The 15733-nt window shown below is 40.6% G+C and overlaps 1 protein-coding gene across 1 annotated transcript in view; it reads left to right on the top strand.

The window, feature by feature from the left end:
- RTTN (rotatin) overlaps positions 1-15733 on the top strand; it is a 3641098-nt gene that overhangs the window by 438121 nt on the left and 3187244 nt on the right. Inside the window, exon 11 of the mRNA XM_044067142.1 lies at positions 7718-7883. Coding sequence (XP_043923077.1) covers positions 7718-7883 — 166 coding nt within the window. The remainder of the gene's footprint in view (positions 1-7717; positions 7884-15733) is intronic.

Here is a 15733-nt window from a genome sequence, read left to right as displayed (position 1 = left end):
CTATGCCTCAGAGATTATCCATGTGCAACTAACAACGGTCAAAACTGCAAGTCAAATTGTAGCTTGCTACAGATCACCCAGCATGACCCAGGACCCCCATTCCACATTTCTGGAGACACTGGAAAATATGAAGGCCATGCCAAACGCCCTAATATTGGGTGATTTCAATTACCCAAACATTAACTGGAAGAACTACTCAAGTACTAACTCCCTTGCCCAACGCTTCCTAGAATTTATAAACTCGAATGCCCTGGATCAACTGTTCAACACCCCCACCAAAGGTGACAACATATTGGATCTGGTCATCACCAACATGGCCGACCGGTGTTCTACACTCTGGATATCCACATTCCACCCCCACTCCCAATCAAGGAAACCACTGTGAAAAACTTTTCAAAAGCAAACTTCACGTTATTTAAGACTGAGGTGGAAAGGTTCACAGCACCCATGCTAAAGGATAATGCTGTCCAAGCTGCTGAATCCCTTACAAAGGTACTCTATGAGCACCTGCAAGAATGCATGGATCATGCTATCCCAAGCAAAACTAAGACTCACTCCTCCAAGAAAAGGAAACCAGTCTGGTGGACTCCTGCCATAAACAAGCTATACAATAGAAGGAGGAAACTAGTACAGAAGAGAGTAAAATCCCAAGAAGGAAAGACATCCCTTATTAGTATCAGCAAGAAACTGTGATCACTCATAAAATCATCCAAGGCTTGCTTCGAAAGAAAATTTGCCAAGGACTCCAAAGATAACCACAAAGAGTTCTTTAGCTATGTCAAGAACCTAAGTGGAAACTCTAAGATCTGCTCTGAGTTAGTGCGGAATGGCACAAAATACACTGAACCGACTGATATGGCGAACATTCTGGCAGACAGGTTTAGTACAAACTTCACCCCCCCACCCCCTAAAGGGCCCATAACTATACCAGAAGAATGTAGAGCCCCGGCAATCACTGATACACAGCTTAAAACAATCCAAAAACACAGCTTCAATGGGACCGGACGGTGTCCCAGGCTGTGTCTTACACAAACTCCAAATGAACTAACCCCTCACCTAAACACACTGTTCAAACTCAGCTTCTCTACAGGCTACCTACCCATAGAGTGGTGCACAGCAACAGTTATCCCGCTCCACAAAGGTGGAGCCACAACAGACCCCAGGAACTATTGCCCTGTAAGCCTGACTACCCTGGTCTGCAATGCTATGGAGCGCATCATCATGGAGCTCATTAACAGAGACATTGGGAACCTCCAAACATTGGATGCAACCCAGTTTGGTTTTGTTAAGGGCAGATCATGCCTCCTAAACCTGGTGGACTTCTTTGAGACAGTTACCAAGGCTTTAGACGAGGGAAAGGAGGTCCACACAGCCTACCTAGACCTTGCAAAGGCTTTTGACATCATTCCCCATTCTGATATTATAGACACGCTCACCAGCCTGAACATAAACCTCTACGTCACGAGATGGGTTGCCATTTGGGTCATGGATAGAACCCACACGGTGAGAGTTGCAGGCTCTAGGTCCGACTCTAAACTGGTTGCAAGTGGCGCCCCCCAGGACTCAGTCCTGGGACCCCTCCTGTTCGGTATATGCTTCTCAGAGGTACAGGCAAGTACAGGAGGACTATGGCTGACCAAGTTCGCAGACTGCAAACTGGGGGCCATAATTGACTCTCCGGCTGATACAGACATCCTCCAGAAGGGTCTCACTGAGATGGATACCTGGTGTCAAAATCATGGCCTCAAGCTAAATGCCAAAAAGTGCATAGTCATCCCCTTTGGAAAAAACAAAGTACCCACGAACTACCACATATGTTGTAGTCCACTAAATACAGAAAATCTAATAAGGGATCTGGGGTTCAAGTAGATAATAATCTCTCCTTTGATAATCATATTGCCAAGGTGGTAAGAAAATCCTTCTATGTGGCCCACCTAATCACAAAAGGGTTTGCATCTAGAACAAAAGAGGTTATTGTGCCCCTCTACTCATCACTTATCAGACTCATCATAGAGTACAACGCCCCTTTTGGGATGTACCTTACAAGACTCTTGCAACAGCTGGAAAGACCACCGAAGTACCTCACCAAGAGGATTACTGGCCACAAACAGATGCCCTATGCAGCCCGACTAAAGAAACTCCAGCTGTACTCAGTTGCATACCGCTTACTCAGAGATGATCTCTGCCTGACATACAAGTCCATGTCCAACCCAGAATTGATGGACATGCTCCACCTAAAAAAAAAAAACAAATCCCCGAGAGCCACACGCTCTAGGAATCCAAACCTCACCATAATGATAAATAGGACATGCTTGAGGGGGATAGATTCCTGCCCCAGAGACTCCCCATGCTTTGGAACAGGATTCCAGTCTATATTAGGCAGAGCCCTTCACTAACACTCTTCAAGAGAATCCGTGACGAGTGGATGGGAAACAGAAAATTTATCCTGGGGATAACTGCAGTGGCTTTGCTGGACAGAGGCACAGGGAACTAATTGCAGCCTAGTACTTACCTATGAACCTGAGTGCAGTTTCATGTTTAGACTCCTAGCATTTAGCAGCATGACCTTTAATTTGTGTTTTGTTGAAATTTTTATGTTGGTAGTTTTAACCTCATCACTTTTCCTAAAAAAAGCACTATAGGGGAGACAAGAGCCTTTGCCAGAATCCTGAAGCCCAGGTGAGACAGATGCAGGCCATCTCTGGCAAAGCATCGTGGTCTCTCAATCATATCTTCCCAGGCTGTCAGGTACTGAATCCCCCTGGAATGACACCAGAAACTAAGCCAATTGTTAGTCAATTATTTTCTGTTTGTATTCAGGCATCATTCTGATTGACGGTAGAATGCTCCTTAAGGCTATGGACATACCTGCCTATGACACATATTCAGCGAGTTAAATCATGTCTCTCTTCATATATTCCAGGGAGGTACGTCTCAAGTCATTCACACCGACATGGACAATGACAGAGTCATAACAGTACCTGTTGTTGAGAGACTTGCGTGCATGTGTGATGTGGCGGATTCTGAGCCCTGACAGACAGCTAACCGTGCCTTTCTCCTTATCCAACCTGGTGAGAGGCACATCTGTGTGTGTCTCAATAGAGTCACCTATGACTAATATGTTGGGTTTATTGTTAAGCCTTTGGTTGTGAGACACAGGTGTGTGAACTGTGTGTGCTGTGTGGTGTGGAGGACTGTGGAGATCGTGTGTGTTTTTGCCTCAGAGGTCTCCTTTGTTTGGGTATGTTTTTGTTGAGGACCTCCACATACGTGGGTGTGTGTTGTGTAGGTGTGGATGGTGTTTGAGGTGTAGTGATTGTATTGACAACCTTCTCAGTGCCAGATATACTGGCTTGTGAGGGAGAGAGCTTGGACTCTAGGTTCCTAATGTAATTGCATCTCTTGCAAATTGTGTTCCTAGGTGGTAGTAGTAGGTGGTTGTCTCTGTACATAAGGCAGTTTCTACACTGTCTCAGGATGCCCATATCAACCGGACTGGGAGGAGAAACTTTAAGAAATTGTCCGTCCATATTTTTCAGAATCTGTGAGAGAAGGCCAGGGAGAGCTAAGGGGTTAGCCTAAAGCCCAAGTGCTTAAGCCAAAACTAAGAGGCTTAGAATAACACAATTTAAACATGCTATAAACAAGCAGTAACAAATGCAACAGAAAAGATGCAATTGAACACTTTAGAGAACAAGCCACAGCAATTAGCCAAAAAAGCAAGATGAAGTAATGGAGCAGGAGGGGGAAACACAAATACAATAAAAGAAGCTGAATAATTTTTTTTTTTTTTGGTTAGTAAAGTGGAAAGGGAGAGAGGAGGAACAGAAGAAAATTCAAGGTTAAGGAACTAAAGGGTTTGACCTTCCCAAATGATCTCTGTATTACGTAGAATGAGCTAATGAGATGGGACTGGGAGGAGTGTCCCTTATTAAATTTTCAGTGCGGGCAGGCAACAGCCAAAGCCACAAACTATAAGAGCACAACAGCAATTGGGTGGGAGAAAACAAAAATTCAACCGTCGATCAGCAATTATATAAATGGAGACAAAGAAAAGTAAATAATTCAGTCAAACAAATAAAAACAGTGCAGTAAACTAGTAGCGAACAGTTACACAAATAAATAAAAACAATGTAGTGCTGATGAGCAAATAAATACAGCCAGTACAGTGCTAAGTCACACTGAACAATTAGATAAAGTGCAAAAAATATACTTGTGCAGCTCTGTAATTCAGATTGTTTAAGAAGTACTCTCCGTCAGACACAAATGGAGCTCAGCAAGATAAGCAGGGTTTCAACTCAAATGTAATATAATATGTATTGTTTGCTGCTTTCATCTTACTACTGCTTCAGTAGATCAATAGCTTGCTGCTCTGCACTGAGAAGAACATTGCCTTGGACTCTTTCCAGGAAGAGTTTGAGAGTTTAGCAGTAGGTTTTAGAATTCAACCTTTATTGCAGCTAGCTCTGTGGTTTATGGGCTTTGGGCTTGACTACACCCTAGAATGTCCTAGGTTTGACTACCAACCTGAGTGGTGCAAGAGTTGACTCTGGAGGGAGGTAGGCGTGAGCAGCTAGTGCTTACTTACCCTTCCCAGAGAGGAGATCTTGATGGAATCTTGCCACAAGTGCTGTACTTGAAGAATCCCTGGGGTTGCAGATTTTGCATCCAGTGCGGGTGTAAATTCTAGCTTGAACCATAGCTGTGCTGAGCGTGCCCTTATACTGGGTACAGAGTAGTGGAATTGCCTTAAACTGCAGCTAATGTTAACACATTTTTTATCCTTAGCATGTTAGGCTATTTTTGTCTTGAAGTTGGCTTTGGTGGACTTGATTAGTCACCTGAGTTGCTTGTTGAGACTGGTGAGAGAAATATTTTTTGTTGTGCATATCCTTTCCTAATTTTGGACAGGATTTTCTCTTTTGTTGTACATCCTATTAGGGAGTCTACCAAGGAGACTTGTTTTTGGAGTTTGTAAAAAGTTTATTTTGGTTTAGTACTGCTATTTCTGTTCGGTTATTTAATGCTTATACAGGGTTTTTGTAAACACTTCCCCATAGGCCACAGTGTTCTCTGAGTTTGGGGTGGGGGGCTTGGAATATAGCTATAGTATTGCTTAACAGGAGGCAGTTAGATCTGGAAAAGTTCTTAAAAGTTTTGGGGTTTGCTGAGAGTTCGGCCTTCATATTTATTTCATGGTTGTCTGCTTTGTGATCTGATCTGATCTTATCAGCAAGGGCATTACACTAGTGCATCATTCCCTCATATTTGTGAGTACCAGATTCAGGATATTTGCAACCCTAGTAGGTGTGCAGACTAGCTCTTCCAGGGTGTTTGCATTGATAAAATCCAGGAGTCCTTCAGTTTGCATGTTAGTGGCTGTGTATGTATACCGGTTTATGATGGGATAGTTGAAATTACCCAGTACATTCAAATATGTGGTATGGTTATCCTGGGTCAAAGACAGGGACCTTAGGCAAGGACATGATGTGAGATTTTGCCTAAGGTTAGTCGGGCATGGAGTAGCTCAAGCTTGTCATAATGTCTGATCAGTCTTAGTGTGTTTACTTTTTGTACAGATTGATTCAACTCCACCTCTGGTCTGTTTTTGTGCTGTAGCTGGACTAAATGTGTGGAAGGCATTATAGCCTTGCACTGCTGGGGGAGAGTTTTAGGATTGATCTAACTTAATACTCTTGGGGTAATGCTTTTCAGTGGGCTAACTAGCTGCTCTACACTCAGCTAGATAATTGAGAAAATAGGAGAGGAAGTTTTACATGGAAAATTAACAACTCTAGGTGCCTAGATCTATACGGGACACTACAAATCATAGCTACACAGCTCAGGACAGGTTAGAAGAGATGCGCTAGAGAGGAATCCAATCAGTAAACTAAAAATGCAGTGTATGTACAAGTCTCTTATCCTGCAACAATTCACTATTGGGAGTGATACTACAAGACTAAGATCCCCAAACCAAGTAAAATGGAAACAGTAAAAGTACAGTAGAAATTAAATGAATGAGGCTCAGATCCTGTATCAGTTCAAATTTCTACCACTACTATGAGGGATACTTATTAAGGCCCCAGACAGAGTTAAAAATGCAAACAGCTAACTTTTGGTTAAAACAAGGAAAAATGCAGAAGAGAACAATTCATGATTCAGATTAACAAACTGAATATTGCAGAGTGCACTAATTAAAATTGGATGGCATGAAACAGATTCTAACTCAAGCTTTGAGTCTAATGGGAGTGCCTTAGCAGTTTGAGTTATCAGTCTCCAGTAGAATTAGCTCTGGGATTCACTTCTATAGTCTAATTTACAGTAGGGGCAGACAGCTAAAAAGCCAAGTTTAAAAGTACAACCAGGATTGGGCAGGTGATTGGGAAAAAATCCAAAAATCAATGCAGTCAAACAGTTTTAAACTCAGTGTATATCAATCGGTCTCCAGCAGTTAAAAAAGTTAAAGAAGTTCAGCTCCAGAACTCATTGCATACAGGCCTGGAAGACAGCTGCTGTTTCACTCCCATGGATGGGAAAGTTCCATTATGCTTTTCCACCTTACCTCTGATAACTAGGGTAATTCTAAAGACTCAGAAGGACTCCCCAAAGAAAATCATGGTCATCTGTATACACCTTTACCAAGTACTAGTCCTTCTCTTGGACCAGACTAGGCCTTGGTTGGACTGTTCTTTTGAGGTTCCTGTACTGTCATCCTTCTTCCTCCTCCGTTTCTAAGTTCTTGTAGTAGTCCCAATATAGCCAAGGCTACTACAGCAGTGATGTAATGATGAACATAGTACTGTCATGTAAGTGAACTTACCATAACAGTAAACGTTCGAATAGATTACTGTTGCTGTAGACACACCCTCCTTCAGCCCCCCCCCCCCTTTTGCTGCTTTATGCCAGGGTGTGGGCTTTTTATTATCTCTGTTCCCGTTCCCATCTGGCAGGGTTCTAGTCTCTCTCTCTCTCTCTGTCTTCTGAAGCAAGAAAGCTCTGAAGTTTCGGTGCCCTAGCCACTGACTGCTACTGTTCTTCTTGAACTGTGTAGTGTTGGGACCCTGTGGATGGTGCCCTTCATCTTTGGAAGTTGGCTGGCTTGCCGTATGCTTAGCAGGATATGTCCCATATAGCTTACGGTACTGCAACAGTGATCTATTAGAATAGCTATAGTTAATGTAACTTTACTTACACAGCTGTAATTTCTATTTCATGAGTTGCGTCTGTGTTTCTCATAATGAATCAATGGACTCTGGTATGTGTTTATAACAATAGTGGAGAAAGCTTTTAAGCTTCAAATTTCCATTGAGCAATAATTTGTCAGTAGTTGCTTATAGATGGTGGCAGAGGTTTTTAGGTCCTTTAGTTTTTCAGATTTGTTAGCAATGACTACAGCCAAGAAGGTAATTTATTCTGTAGTGGGTCATGGGTCTGTCATGGGTTTCTGCCCCAAAATGGACAGTGGAATGCCAGACATTCCTAATTTCTACAGTCTTCCTTTCATTAGAACAGCTTTTTGTAAGAGTAGTGGATTTTCCCCAACATCTTTGCCAATTTTCAGTTAGTATAAATGTTAGAATGTGGTTCCTTTGAAAAATGTTAACAGACTTAAACTGTATCTTCTCGATCAAGAAAATTAAATATGTACCTATGTCTTGTCATGTGGTGGAATGCATTTATTTAATAATTCCAGTGCTTTGTTCCCTTTCTTGTTAAGAAACATCATCACAGAATTCTTCAGTGTCATATTCCCAGGAGACAAGGGTTCCTCAACAGTCCCCAGATCAGTCTCCAGTAAGCAGTAGCCCCAGGCCGTTTGTGATTGGACGTACAGGTCTACGACCCCAAGGGGATGGTCAGGATGGAGATGCAGCTTCTTCAAGGTGAGTAGCACTACTTAATTCTGTATTTGATGGTGTGAAGTGTTCTAAATAGTAAGATGAAAAATGTCTTTTGTTTCCTGATGACTTTCAGCCACCATGACCCAGTTCCCTATTAGTTTCTTTCAGGCTGAGAGCTGTTCCTAGATCATTTGTTCCTTATGAGGTGAGAGCAGATCATGGAGTTATCATACTGGCAGCCCTCAGGGCATTTTTGCTCTATGTTCCTAACCCTACTCTCTGATATTGATGCGGGGGGACTGCGTAATGCCCCACATTCTTCTCAGAGACTATTATAGATTAGGATAATTGTACCCATGAAGGCCTTTACAAATGTGTCACTGCCTTATAGATGAGTCACTGCCATTAAATTTGTGTCCCTGCCTTGTAAATAATTATCTGTTCTTCTGTGACATATACACAACTTTGATTTCAAATGTCTCACACCCTTCTAAATACTTTCTTTCTTCTACTAGTGTTTGGTCAAAAAAAAAAAAAACACCTTTTATTGAAGTGAACTGTATCTGTAGTTGCAATATTCTGCTTTGTTTTATGTAGAGCTTTTCTCCCCGGACCTCTACTGAAAATGGACATATATCCAATTAGACTAGCCCAGTCAACAAATGTAAAATAAAATAAATAAATAAAATAAATACAGAGGCATATTCATTTCTTAACATATCCTCACTCTGACTACCGTTACTTTCTTGGGCAGGTACCACCCACATCCCTGCCTCCCTGTATCTTGTTCTCAGGGAAACTGCCTACATCACTCCCTTGGGGACCAGGTCACTGCAGAGGGAGAAGCCACCACAACCCTGCCTCCCAGGTGAGTGTGCCAATGTAAGCTGCTTGTCACATGTCCCACCCCAGTCAGATGGAAAACATTCCCATCCTCTAATCAATCTCTGGTCACCTGGATTACTGTCAGTGCCTTATCCACCTGTGCTGCAAAACCAGAAAAGAGCTGGTAGAAGTGAAGTGAACATTTTGTGTTGCTTTATAATATAATATATAACACCTTTACTCCTTCATAGTCACCAAACTATGGAACTCACTTCCACCTTCTATAAGAAACACAGGCGGCACCACCACCTTCAAACAAATACTGAAAAATCATCTCAACTCTTCCTGGCTATGTACCTGCTCTATAACCTAACCTCTTCCTTGTATGATAACTAAACTCCTATGCTTTTTGCTACTAGTGACTGATGATACTTTCTCCATATTTATTTATTTTTTCATCACTTGTTGATACTGGTACAATAATGCTGACTAATATATTTCTGTTTATACTGTTCAGTAATGCTGATTAATATTTCTCTGTTTATACCTCTCTGAATGAATTCATCTGGCAACCAACTAAATTCCTGCTTTTATGTATATATTCTGTATTTATTACTGTAATCAGACCAACTAGATTTCTGCTTTTATGTATATATTATGTATATATTACAGTAATCAAACCAACTAAATTCCTGCTTTTATGTATATATTCTTTATATATTATTGTAATCACTATGTGTAACACTGTTTCTATGTCTGTATCAATTAAAGCTTAATTTTTTTCTGTATCTATATTCTTGTTGGAGCTTTTTCTCCCTGGGCCTCCAATGAAAATGGGCTCTTTTAGGCCCAGTGGACGTTCCCAGTAAACAAATGCAATAAATAAATAATAGCTAACTTGTCTGTGTGTAGTAATTTTAGCAGTGTAGTATTGCAGTTTACAGAAAGACTAATCCACGTTAAAAACAATAGTTAATACATAAATTGATGATGATTACATTGTGATGCTGTCAGTCCGTGATATTTAGAAACATGCTGTATACAGTCACTTAAAGGCTAACACAATCGGGCCAAGTAGTGCTACATGGCTGTAAGCTAATTATTAATTTAATAGGAGGTAATTAGCATGTTATGGCAATTGTATAATTAAGAAATCCACTCAGGCAAATGGTATTGCCAGTGAATAGAGGAGAGCATCACAGCCATGGTTGTTTAATTCCAGAATAGCAGTATTGTGCATATGTAGCATTACTTGAATATGTGTGCCCACACAAGCATGCTCACATAGTTGTGAGAATGGCTGAGAGTCACAATATGGGACTGCCAACAAAGTCCCTACCAATTTTATTCATTTAAATGGGAGCATAAGATAGAAAAGATTAAGAACAAGGAGAGGAACATACAAAAGGATGCAAGCAAGGACAAGAATATACAGAAGGATAAAGGCAAGGAAAGTGTGGATGGGGTGGGGAAGAAAACTTTTTTTTTTGTTTTTGTGCTTTTTTGGAAGGGGGGACAGTTACCAATGTTCTTCTTGTTAAGGTAGAAGGGGAAGGATGTAAGGTGAAGATGGGGGAAGGGAAGAGGATGCAAGGATGGATGGTGGGGAAGACAAAACAGAGGCAAAGACAAAAGGGGAGGTGCTGACATACAGTGGATATAAAAAGTTTACACACCCCTGTTAAAATGCCAGGTTTTTGTGATATGAAAAAATGAGACCACAATAAATAATTTCCAAACTTTTCCCACCTTTAATGTGAATTATAACCTGTGCAATTCAATTGAAAAACAAACAAATCTGTTAGGGGGGAAATATAAACAATAAAAAACATACCGTAAGCTGGTTGTATACGTGTGCACACCCTTAAACTAATACTTTGTTGCAGCACCTTTTAATTTCATTACAACATTCAGTTGTCTTGGGTACACACCTGCCATCAATTAAAGACACTCTGATTAACCCCAAGTAAAGTTGAGCTGTCCTAGTAGGATTTTCCTGACATTTCTCAGTTGCCTGTTACAACAAAAGCCATGGTTCACCGAGAGCTTACAAAGCATGAAAGGTATCACTGAGGAGAAGGGTACAAAAAAATTTCCACAGCATTGGATATACCATGGAACACAGTGAAGGCAGTCATCAAAACGTGGAGAAAATATGGGACAACAGTGACATTTAAAAGAACTGAACGTCTCTCCAAAATTGATGAAATGACAAGATGAAAACTGTCCAGGGAGGCTGTCAAGAGACCTACAGCAACACTGAAGGAGCTGCAAGAATTTCTGGCAAGTAATGGTTGTGTACTACATGTGACAACAATCTTCTGTATTCTCCATATGTCTGGGCTGTGGGGTAGGGTTGCAAGACGGAACCATTTTCTTACACAGAAAAACATCCAGGCCCAGCTAAAATTTGCAAAACAATACATCAAGTCTCCCAAAACCATGTGGGAAAATGTGTCATGGTCTGAAGAGACCAAAGTTGAACGTTTTGGCCACAATTCCAAAAGGTACGTTTGGCGCAAAATCAACGCTTCACATTACCAAAAGAACACCATCCTCACGGTGAAGCATTGTGGTGGCAGCATCATGCTTTGGGGTTGCTTTTCTTCATCTGCAACTGAGGTTTTAGTCAAGCTGTAGGGAATTATAAACAGTTCCAAATACCAGTCACTTTTGGCCCAAAACCCTCAGGCATCTGCTAGAAAGCTGAAGATGAAGAGAAAGCATACATCCTAATCAACAAAAGAATGGCTTCACCAGAAGAAAATTAAAGTTTTGGAATGGCCCAGCCAGAGCCTAGACCTAAATCCAATAAAAAATCTGTGATGTGACCTGAAGAAGGCCGTGCACAGGAGATGCCCTCGCAGTCTGACAGATGTGGAGCGCTTTTGCAGGAAAGAGTGGGCAAATATTGACAAGTCAGGATGTGCCATGCTGATCGACTCCTACACAAGAAGACTGCATGCTGTAATTAAATCACAAGGTGCTTCAACAAAATATTAGTTTGTGTGTGTACACTTATGCAACCAGCTGTATCTGAGGAGAGTCAGATCAGGGGATTATGGTAAGGGGAGGAGAAACTCCAGGACTGAAGATTCTGAAGGTGCCTGTTTCAAATCAGAGTTAAATCTGATAACCTACAGGTTAAGGATGGAAGAAGACAATATGGATATATTGTTATGGTAAGTATACAACTTTTGTATTTACTCACTGAAATATAGAGTCTATTTTGCATGCTTACAGAAATATAACCCTTTGTTTCAACAAATTACTATTTTTTTTTGGCATGTGAAATGACCATTTTTCATAAATGTGCAACATAATTTCAGTATCACCAGCAATACTTTTTTATTATTGACAGCAGTGTGTATCCCATCATTTAACAAACAACTTTTGTAACATTACTTTTTTGTACTGTTTGAGAATACAGTACATTGTAGAAGGTTTGCTTTTAATAGAATGTTTGTGAGAAAACCTCTTGGGAAGCAAATGGTCTACTGATTTAAAAGACTTCTGAGCACAATTAGATTAATAGTTTCCTGCTACTCAGGAGTTAATGAGCACATCTGCAAAATAAACAGCACCAGAACTACTAGATCAAAAGACCTAAATTTTGCTTGCAACATAAATGGGACATGGTGGAGAGACCATTATGTTTCTCAGAGTATTCCCATCCTCTGGAACAGGCTTCCCATCCTCCCTAACTCTGTTTAAGAGCAACTTGGACCAGTGGATGGGTAATCAGAAATTCTCCCTGGTCTGGTGCCTGTCTCTGATAGAAAGAGGCAGTCTGTAACCCCCCCTGTATAAATTAAATGTGTGGGTCTCATTTGGTTTGCATGGCTAGTCTTATAACGGCCCTAGTATGCACCTATGAACATATAGAACACATCTTTCAAGTTCTTTGCTCAAGACTTCTTGACAGAGATAAAAATAATGGAGAGGTAAAAGACCAAAATCAGTGACAGTTTTAAATTTTACCTTTATTCACTTAAAAAAAGGTAATAGAACAACATATTTTGCATTAACATGTATTTTTAATGTTAAGAAGTATGAAACTGTAATGTTTTATATTATTAATTCACTGTAATCTTTAGTGATCTAACCACAAAATCAAAACTTTTATTGGGAACTGGACAAAAATATAAAGCAAAGTTAGGGACCTGTTGCAAACTCAAGCACAGTGGAGTGGTGCAAAGTGATGGGCTTTAGAAGATACACTGAAAACATAATTACAGAATAATAGTAAGCAGTAAGGAAGGACAAAAGGAATAGAAAGAAAACTTGGACAAAAATGTACCCCCTGCTAATATTTTCAAAGACGAGAATGAATTGTGCAGTGCTGAGAGTCAGGATACTATGTAGGGATCTCTCTGATGTAAGGTTTTAATTTCTTTGACGGACAGCAAGAGGGAAATTAGTTTTCATTGAATCCACAGATGGTGTTACAAATCAATAAATTATACATATTCTCATGTTGTTTTGTATAGTATTTTGCATGCTTACATTTTTTAGATTGTTGGCTTTTTGTTTAGTTGAGTTTAGGTGGACCTTTGGTCTTAAATATAACAAATATTGTAGGAGTTTGGGATAATTAGAAAAACAAATAACATTTATTGCTGTATATTACTTTTGTACAGCTGTGCAGAAAGCAGCTTTGCAGCACGAGTCTTCCTTCACACACTTTCAGGACATCAGAGTAATGTGTAGTGTGCTATTGAAGAATGTAGTGTCTTAGTTTTTTTTTTTTTTTTTTGTAGAATAGCTATTTTTTAGCTAAAGTGTAGTGATCGATGAGTTTACTGAAGAGTATTAAATATGTCTTCTTTGTAGCTGTTTAATAAGGAATATTAGACAGCAGCCATTTCATGAAGAATGTCACTATCAGATGTTTAGCATCATTATCTTTTTGAGGTTTAGAACAGACTAGGCATTGGCTATGCAGATATAATCCAGTGGCTAGCCTTTCTTTTAAGGGATCTGATTGGTGGCTTTCACTTACATAACCCATGCCATTGTATAATAGTAATTTTACAGCGCATAATAAAAAAAATCAATCAGACAACAACCGAGTCTTTCTGTTGGCAAATTTTGAATAACTGACTATAAAAGACCCGGTTACTAAAACAAACAGGTGTATGAATTCAACAGTAAAGAGTTCTAACTAGTTTCATTTAATAACTTGAAAAGGTAATAAAATATAAGCTAAGATTTATAGATGTGTAGAGTACTGCACAGTGTAAATTAATGTGGATAGTGGCAGCATGAAGGTTATTCCCTGACTGGTTCCGGTCAGAGACATGGATAACAGGATCACACAAGGCTCAAAATAACACAATATACAGCACATGCTTTGTTGTATCTTTCGGCTTTTCCCAATTAGGGGTCGCCACAGTGGAACTCCGGTCCGCTAATTATTGGCAGTAGATTTTTACGTACCGACTTGCCAGGCCTGACACACAACCTTCAACGAATAAGCGTATAATGAATGAAAATTAGGAACTCCATGCAAATAAGCCATGTGATGTTTGCAGATGTGGAAACCCAAAATGGTAAACTGATTCAGAAATGTATCAAAGTATGCTGCATACCTATTTTGCAAACAGAGAATGGAGATTTATGCAAGGTGAACATTGTTTGCAGTAGCAGCAGCTGTGGCTCAGCAACATGTTAACAGCCGTTAATGGGGCCAGTGGCTTCTCTGTTGCATGTAGAGACCATTCATGCCAGTGAAAGTGGAACACACAGCCCTTGAAATACCAGCACCTGAGTGGGCAGCTGTTTGTGTAACATTTGTGTGTTGACGAGGAGTCTGTACAGAATGTATGTCAAACTGTCACACAAAAGTGGGATTGAAGGGATATGTGAAGTGCCCATATTTGTGAATATGTAGATTTAATGATCTCAGTAACAAAGACGTTTCAGCAGTATAGTGGAGACATTTTAGGGATATCACGGGTATCAACCTTGCAAATCCTGAACCAGTTCCTTGACATTTTGCAGAAACATGGAAGAGCATATCTGGTTTCCTAGGACTGCAGAAGAGTCACCACCCTGTGGGTATTTTATGATAGTGTCCATTTTGCTCAGGTCCTGAGAGCCATTAATTTCAAATACATTGCCATCAAGGCCCACCTGGTCCACTGAAATGACATTACATCAGCAGGAAGTCCTTCCACTCCCTTCGATTGTGTATAATCTGGGCAGTATTCTTGCTTCACATGTCTGACTTGGGAGCATTTTCCTACAGGGTCTCTTTCAATTGATGGATGCTTTAACATACTAGATACACAGGTCTGTACACACAGATACAATACAAGCAGATATCAGGCTGTATATATTTCTTGCATATTGCAGGTGATGCCAGATTTGCTCTATAATGACCCCCCATCTGCAACCCTTGGATCATGCAGGAAATGGCTTGTAACGCTGCGTATATTGAAACACAGTACAACAGGCATGTGCTACTCAAGGAAAGCTTTTCTTTTGTAGATGCATCAGGAGGGGTGCTGCAATATAATCCTGAGATCTGTAGCAAGATTTTTGTTGCGTGTACAGTGCTGCACAACATGGAATTGTGAAATAGTTAGAGTAGCAGGTTAACATCTTGACAAGTCTTTCCATACCGTTTGTTTCAGCAGTAGAAGGGCATAGTGGAAAGTCCGATGAGGAAGACATGGCAGTGGCATGTCTACAACCAAAGGAGAGGCAGCAGAATACATTGTAGCACTGGCAAAAATCTGGCATTTGTTCACAAATAGTGGCCATGACACAAACAACAGAGAGTAAAATGATGTATGTGTTAATCATCTAGGCTATGCAGGGCAGTGCATGGACTGGCCATGCTGTCTATCAGACAAAACACAAACAAGTTAGGGGGTGGGTGGGGTGCAGCCATCATCACTTGCACTGGTGGTTGGGGGTACACAGTGACAGGTGTGTGCAAAAGTATGAGGTGGGAGATTCATGGGGACTGGTTGAGGACAGAGTAAAAGACTGCAACATATAACTGGTGGGAAAGGTTTATAGAAGGTAAACATGGTAGCCATATACTCTGTGAGGTTGTG

The sequence above is a fragment of the Protopterus annectens genome, chromosome 3.part1, assembly GCF_019279795.1.
Source record: "Protopterus annectens isolate FY-2018-M chromosome 3.part1, PAN1.0, whole genome shotgun sequence".
In the NCBI taxonomy this organism is placed as follows: Eukaryota; Metazoa; Chordata; order Ceratodontiformes; family Protopteridae; genus Protopterus; species Protopterus annectens.
Note: the sequence above shows the minus strand (reverse complement) of the source record. Positions and strands in the feature narration are given on the sequence as shown.